At 41.5% G+C, this 7,592-nt stretch overlaps 2 protein-coding genes across 2 annotated transcripts; one reads left to right on the top strand and one right to left on the bottom strand.

The window, feature by feature from the left end:
• Nucleotides 1–433: 433 nt before the first annotated feature.
• On the bottom strand, nucleotides 434–5,320 carry LOC134195286 (glutamate decarboxylase 1-like). Its single transcript, XM_062664299.1, has 16 exons — nucleotides 5,191–5,320; nucleotides 4,899–5,132; nucleotides 4,555–4,645; nucleotides 4,387–4,493; nucleotides 4,182–4,227; nucleotides 4,050–4,119; nucleotides 3,912–3,991; nucleotides 3,802–3,856; nucleotides 3,617–3,733; nucleotides 3,489–3,553; nucleotides 3,341–3,419; nucleotides 3,124–3,276; nucleotides 3,016–3,065; nucleotides 2,904–2,955; nucleotides 2,740–2,829; nucleotides 434–734 (listed from the first exon to the last, which is right to left on the bottom strand). The coding sequence occupies exons 1-16, from the start codon at nucleotides 5,222–5,224 to the stop codon at nucleotides 555–557; spliced, it is 1,503 nt and encodes a 500-aa protein (XP_062520283.1). The 5' UTR covers nucleotides 5,225–5,320; the 3' UTR covers nucleotides 434–554.
• Nucleotides 5,321–5,456: 136 nt separating this feature from the next.
• Nucleotides 5,457–7,465, top strand: LOC134195284 (protein fem-1 homolog C-like). The gene has a single exon (XM_062664296.1). The coding sequence runs from the start codon at nucleotides 5,466–5,468 to the stop codon at nucleotides 7,374–7,376; it is 1,911 nt and encodes a 636-aa protein (XP_062520280.1). The 5' UTR covers nucleotides 5,457–5,465; the 3' UTR covers nucleotides 7,377–7,465.
• Nucleotides 7,466–7,592: the final 127 nt, after the last annotated feature.

Here is a 7,592-nt window from a genome sequence, read left to right as displayed (position 1 = left end):
CTGGTCAGAACATAGTCTTGAACTGCTGAAGTCTATTGCCAAGAAGTCTACTTTGTCTACAGGTCACAGTTTCAGCCGAGCTATTACTAACCTTCATGAACAACTGTCTGTGAAACTGTGGCAATACAACTCTCGCATAATAACTGAACATCTAGATGTTTTGTCTGTAGCAAGTGTTTGTAGTGGTGTTTTTCAGTAGTGTTCCGTCCATTGGGCGGTTATTAAAAAAATAAAAAATAAAAAATAAAAAAAAATAAAAATATTAAAAAAAAAAAAAAAAAAAATATATATATATATATATATATATATATATATCTGCTAATGTCTTTCTAGCTTTCTGTATCTGCTCAGCCAGTTGGTCAAGTCAGGAAAAGGATACAGAGCAACGAAGTCCAGGCAGTTAGACAATAGAATGGATGGATTGACACAGACAAATTGGAATTCATAAATATTAGCTACACCTGTTCTGATATACAGATGGACATTCATCTTGTGTACCCACAGAAAGGCAAGTAACTCGTATGTTTATTTATGACTAATGATTGAATGTATTGTCATAATGTCAGGTCAGCAGCCAGGCGTTCTATCTCATCCAACACGTAGTCCATATCAGCGTGGCCGACTGCAGAACTGTGAACAATCATCCTGAATGAATTGCATTTGTCTTTGACGGGTTGATAGCCTAACAGTAGACTGCCTTTCTCGGTCATCCTCTTCTTCACTTCAGGGCCGACCTAAACAGACAATACTAATGCGTGTTCTTTCCATCCTGTTATGGTTTTGTACTGGTGGTGGTATCGGTCTGTATGCAGGTTTGTCTGTCTGTCTGTCTGTCTGTCTGTCTGTCTGTCTGTCTGTCTGTCCGACCGTCCGTCCGTCCACCTGTCTGTCCGTCCACCTGTCTGTCTGTCTGTCTGTCTGTCTGTCTGTCTGTCAAAGAAATATATTTTCATAAATCGGAACTATCACAGGCTAAATCAGAACTATCACAAGCTAAAACAAACTACACAAATCTTAACTAACTCTGCCTGCCTGTCTGTCTGCCTGTTTGTCTGTCTGTCTGTCTGTTTGTCAAGAATCATTTATTTCTTACAATCCCACTATCATACATCACAGCAGTCTGTTTGTCTGTCTGTCTGTCTGTCTGTCTGTCCAGTACATATATTTTCAACATTGAAATCTACATTCAACACAACTAAGCAACTCTACTGTCCCAATCGCACAAAATCTCTACCAAACTAAAACTCTACAGAAACCAGCCCTGTAGAGGGCTGTACAGTAAAGCACGTTAATAATTGTGTATGTTGTTCATTCTCTTCACTTTCCTTGTATGTTCCAGTAAGCAAGATGTCTTCCTGGTAATCACTCTATTGTTACATTGTTGTAACTGAACTGATAAACGTTGTCTCCAATATGTTGTAAAATTGGATGCATTCTTACGACCCGACATGCTGCAGCCCCATCAATATAAGCAGCTCTAGATAGGATATCTTTGCTGAATGGACGTGATAGAGCAATGTCTAATTCTGCCGCTGGCATGTAGAATGATTCAGCAACATAGATGTCTGGCCCACCACTGGAAGTGGTGTAGCGATGTTTAGGCTCAATGTAGTACGGTACTTGTAGCTGGCTGAGACAATCTGCCCACACAGAAACCATACAGTTGTGAGACCACACTGGTCCACCTCCAACTTTATAAGTCAAATGATACCCTTCTCTATCGATTGTTTTTCCACATTCACATTCGCACTAATCTGCCAACAAGGGCAAGGGCATTGCCATCCATCCCCAACCTCATGAATGCCGCCAAGCAAAAATTTCCAGGTACGATTGCGAGATTCTGGATGGAATGGCATTTAGCCAAGAGCCTGCACCTTTTCCTTGCAAGGAATGAACGCAATCATGCTGAATCCTTTCCAGACTCTTTAGCCAATAAAATATTGACTTGAGCTTTCGTGGCCTTATCTATCAGATGATGCTGCAGATGCTTAGTATTAGACAATAGATAATTCATTGATTGATCAGGATCTAAACATTCATGAAGAATGTGGCCTACAGAATTTTCAGGACTCTTTGAGGATAACAAAACATCAATCTGAGGGTCTAAAGCTGCGAAACATTTTGGCAGCTCATGCACAGAATGAGCCTGTCTGTCTGTCTGCCTGTCTGCCTGCCTGTCTGCCTGCCTGCCTACCTGTCTGTCTGTCTGTCTGCCTGTCTGTCTGCCTGCATGTCTGTCTGTCTGCTACAATCTCCTGGAGCGGTCAGGAACTCACAGGAGCACCCAAGCCAACTGTGGTGTGAGCACTCAAAGTCTCACTTGGACCCCAGTGGCTGAGGTCACGTCATATCTGATGACTCCTGTCTGTGTGTCTGTCTATCTGTTTAATCCATTAGGTCTGAATTGATAAACAGAGAATGGACTGAGGTGCATGGATTTATTTACTTGTGAAGATTTGCTTGTTGTGTCTTTTAATTAAAGTTTAGAATCAATGAAACAATCTGTATGTCTGTCTGTCTGTATGTATGTATGTCTGTCTGTATGTATGTATGTATGTATGTATATATGTCCATCCATCAATCCATTCATCTGTCCATCTGTATGTCTGAGTGCATACTCGTCTCATATATACATATATAAATATATATATTTATATATTATCAGCATAAACAACAACTAGATCAAAATCGTTGGTGTTGACTGAAAACTAGATATAGTATGGGTAAGTAGGTACTGACCCTGTGTAGTTTCTCCGTCTTTTCTGGCCCATCTGGTAGATGCCTCATGCTGACTGGATAATACCAGAAACACACATTGACAAACAATGGCTGGAACACATATCAACCGACACTCAGTAAAATTCAATCTCCTGTGCACGTTGATCTGTGCAGAAGCCAATAACCTGAGACACAAGTTCAAAGCCTGTCCTTTTCACTATCTGTTCAGTCAGATACCTGGAAAACGGATTGCCATCAACTAATACAGTTGCTGCTATTATATTGTTTTATATCAACTTTGCATTGTCAAATGCCTTATCAACACGCTGCTCGTAGCCGCAGTGACCCTACACAGCAAGAACAATAATCACAAGTTGCATGGTTCAACAGTGAAAGTCATTTTACTTGTGCTTTCCATGTCAGCCACAGTTTGAGAACATCGTTGTGTCGGCCACATTGTATGGCCTTGTCTCCTGTGTCATACGACACGTCATATTGTTTCTTGTCCTGTTGAAACAAGTATGTGGCATGCGTGCTGTTGCATTCCTTCAGCAATCCCTGTATGTATAAGCACAGCAACAGTATGCAATCAGTAAAATACATGGGTTACATAAAGCATTACTGTGTGTTTAGTGATAAACGCTGAACATTGAAGTGGAACTCCCATCAGTTTGTGTGGATTCCAAGTAATAGAATCAGCTCTAAAGGTAGAAAGCAACATAACATGATGGCATAGAGTTCATGGAAAGAGCTGAAGAATCTGGTTTAACCTCTCACTCCCATTCATAAGATGGCGATGAGTTTTTGACAACAGACATGCTCCTCCCCATGCAGCCTATCAACACGTCAATACATGTACACTATAACTAAGACAGTGTGAAATGTGATTTTGAACAACATCAATGTGGAGCCACATGTTGAACTCTTGGCAAATGTCCGCTATGGCATTTAGAGGATCAAATGCTCCTCTCACTGTCGTACCAGATGTTGCATTCACTATGAAAGGACATAATCCCTACAAAAGCAGCACGTTTGTCAACTTGTTTGTATTGTGTCTGTCCATAGTTTGGTAATGTAATGTACCTTTGCCTTAGCATCTACAACTTTAGTCCTTAGATCAGACGCATTCATGCTGCCTCTATAACAGAAATACATTGCAACATGTTTCTGTGTCAGTTGTGGCATAAACAGACGTGTCATCCGTTTCAACTGGAATGATGCTGTCAGTTCCTAGTCCAAGGAGAGCAGCTCCTTTTTTCATTGAATAATGTCCCTATACCAACTTGCTACCAACAACAACAAATACATGTGTGGACACAAGTACGTCTCACCTCTCGAGATGTAAAACAAACAAGTGGAGGAAGATGGCGTATTCCCTTTGTCTTACTCTCAGGAAACATTCTGAAACAACAAAATCTACAATTTGCCACAACCCACACGTGTAATTAAGAACCACATCACACTTGAATCGAGCAGCATTTAAAGCATACATGTTAGACAGAGAGCCACCTACAATACAAAAGAGCAGTGCAGACAGTTACGAAGGGAAATGTGTGAATAGGTAGCTCTGTTTGTAAGGATCAACACAAGTGCAGGACATACAAATGCACACACAGAAGAAAGCACCAGCAGGGTTGCTTGTCAGACGTGTACATTATATGTCTCTACCCGGAGCTAGAATGCCATCTCCTGATGTGTACCCAATGAACTCCATCATCTTCTTAAGCACTTCATTTTCCATCAAGACAAACACTGGTCCGACTTCATATGTATACCTGACGTACAACAGGAAATTGCGTATCACACATGTTATAGTCTTGATATTGTTTTCTTCACATGCTGGCATTGGCTGCTGATGCAATACAATCTCCCATGAGAGACACGACATCAATTCCAGCAAAGAGTTGATTGAAGAAATAAGGATGACCTACAAAGAATGTCAATATACAATTGAAAGCAAAGACTGGGGAGAAGACATGCATTCTACAATAAAGCAATTAAGAGACGTGCGCACACACACACACACACACACACACACACACACACACACACACACACACACACACGCACACTCGCGCGCGCGCACGCACACACACACACACACACACACACACACACACACACACTCGCGCGCGCGCACGCACACACACACACACACACACACACACACACACACACACCTGTCTTTACGCTGTACTGCAGTGCTTGTCTGCAATAGTGTACAATCTGTTGCAAATGAACCGGTCCATCCCTCAGAGTAAAGTCCATCTTAGACGCAAGCTCGTCAGGCTGTGCAAACTCAACCACCCTCGTCGAACGGTCAAACGACTGCTCTATAAACTCGAGCATAACTTGGCAAATTTCCTTCACAAACTCGTACGTCTTATCAGACGAAGTGACGTGAGGCAGCAGATCTGCACACGCAAGACACATTGTGCGTATTCGTACACGTCCATGTAGGTATATAGTCACCTGTATAAAAAGCGTTCTTCAAGTTGAGAGCCATTCTGTTTGTTTATTCCACGTGATTTTGATTATCACACTAATCACTGTCAGATTAGCCTCGGTTTTCAGACCGTTGCAAAGTGTCAGATAATTTGAACTGAAATGACAACGCTAATAAAATTAAATTTAAGAAATGCCGTTATAATAAGAGTGTGGCAATTTTGATCAAAGACTGCAGATCGTATGGTACAAAATTATGCGAAAGTCCCGGATATAAATTTACATCCGGGTTACTCGCTTACATGGAGGAAAATGTCGAGTCTCTTGAGGGACTGTATAGCCGAGGAATACGACGTCTTTATGAGGCAGTAGAATGTGGAAGTGTCGAAGAATATCGTCAAGTTCTAGATAACGAAGTCAGCACGATTCAAAAACAAGACAGCAAATGCGAGCTAACCAGACAGCAGATAGTAGAAAGACTACTGACAACACACATCGAGAACAATAGTACAGCATTAATAGCCGCAGCTAGAGGCAATCATCGTGAAATCGTGCGCTTTCTGTTGGATGAATGTTTGGTTGATATCGAACAGACCGGAAGGGTTAAGTCGTTTCAGAACAGCACGTATGACCGGTATGTAGATGATGCTACACCACTGTGGATATCATCAACAGGCGGGCATGTTGAGCTAGTGAAGGATTTGATCGATAGAGGAGCCGATTTAAATCACGGAACGAGAACGAAGTCGACACCGTTTCGAGGTGCTTGCTTCCATGGTCACATGGATATCATACGAACGTTGGAAAGAGCTGGATGTGACGTGAACCTTTATAATGATCAGTTGCAGACACCGCTGCTGACTGCGTGCGCAACTGGACAGTTAAGTGTGGTAAAGTTTTTGTTTGAAATCGGAGCCAAGCGAACTGTGGAATCGACTGGCCTGAATGAACTGTTTGTAGCTGCTTCGTATTCTAATTACGATATTGTTCGATATTTAGTGTCTTCAACTGGTGATGAGTATTCCGTAGAAGAGAAAATCATGGCTTTGGAACTAGCAGGAGCATCGGTCATTGACATGGATAAAGGCATGGGAGTTGGGCTATCATTATGGCAAGAGGCACTAGAACTAAGACGGACAGACTCATCACACTTACTGAATGACCTTCAAAATGTACATACAGTTAATGCGTATCGAAATGTGATGGAACCTGTGAGTGACGATGATCTCTTAGCTCTTGCTACTGATCCAGATATGATGATGATGAGAGCTCTTGCTGTTAGAGAACGCGTTTTAGGAACACACCATCCATTTACAGCTCACCAAGTAAGATATCGTGCAGTACAATACATTCGACATAAAATGTATGATCGATGTATCGATCTAATGAAACATGCCATGAAGTTGCAAAACCAAGTCACATGTCGAGTCGATAGTCCCGCTTTTGAAGAAGATGAGATCATCCTTGTGCATGCACGGTTATTCCAATACTTTAGTCTCAAATGGTATTTCACAGACATGGAACCATTCTTTAGTGATGCTGTCCATAAGATGGAGAAAGTCTTGAAAAGCATTACAGCTAGAGAAGAGACTGAAGATATGCGGAAAGCTGTAGGAAAATTGATGGTTTCTTGTCTTCATTTGCTTGCAGTGTGGATCAAGTGTTTGTGTGAGAGTAAAAAATTACAAGATGATGAGCATTCGACTAAAGTGACAGAAGCACATTCTTCTGAATGTGTTACACAATTAGTTCGTAAATTGATTCTTCTTGATCCAAGAAATGAGAAAGGCCAGACTCTGTTACATTTGGCATGCACACACGAAACAAAAGGAGCATTTGCTGTTGATCGACGACCAATGGAGTTTCCATCTCTACCTGTTGTAAAGTGTCTCATCAAATCTGGTCATCGGCTCAATATCCAGAGTAACAATCAAGAGACACCTTTCTTATTGGCTTGTAACAGAACGTCACGCTGCAAAGTCGACATTCTAAACGAACTACTGACAAGAGGAACATACGCTCACTGCAGAGACATTCACGGACGGACAGCATTGCAGTTGTGTACCAGTGGCTCTGAAGTTAGCGACTGGCTTAGTGAACATCTTCCATTCAAGACCCTGCAGTCTTTTTCCGCTTGTGCTGTGAAGGACAACTTGATATCATATGTTGGTCATGTGCCTACGTCTTTACATCGTTTTTTGGACTACCACTAGTAGGTAGCTTTCCTCTTTTTTTACATTGTAGGTCATGTAGTCATATTTATTATATTACATACAGACTCATTTGAATCAGGATGCATATGACAAATGCAATGAATTAATTATAAATTCATTCATTAATTGAAGACCAACCTTACCCTATAGCTAACCCTAACACCAGCCTTCCTTTAGGACGGATAAGTGGAGAGGCGTACGCATTTTATAATTCTG

This window comes from Corticium candelabrum, chromosome 19, assembly GCF_963422355.1.
Source record: "Corticium candelabrum chromosome 19, ooCorCand1.1, whole genome shotgun sequence".
Classification (NCBI taxonomy): Eukaryota; Metazoa; Porifera; class Homoscleromorpha; order Homosclerophorida; family Plakinidae; genus Corticium; species Corticium candelabrum.
This window is presented reverse-complemented; position numbering and strand designations above follow the sequence as displayed.

Excerpts from the sequence above, each read along its gene's own strand:
- LOC134195284 (XM_062664296.1), top strand. The coding sequence starts at position 5,466 with ATGGAGGAAAATGTCGAGTCTCTTGAGGGACTGTATAGCCGAGGAATA.
- LOC134195286 (XM_062664299.1), bottom strand. The coding sequence starts at position 5,224 with ATGGCTCTCAACTTGAAGAACGCTTTTTATACAG. Across the intron at positions 4,228-4,386 it reads AGATGGCATTCTAGCTCCGG|GTGGCTCTCTGTCTAACATG; the intron begins GTAGAGACATAT and ends TTTGTATTGTAG. Across the intron at positions 2,956-3,015 it reads AAGGCATTTGACAATGCAAA|GTATCTGACTGAACAGATAG; the intron begins GTTGATATAAAA and ends TCCGTTTTCCAG.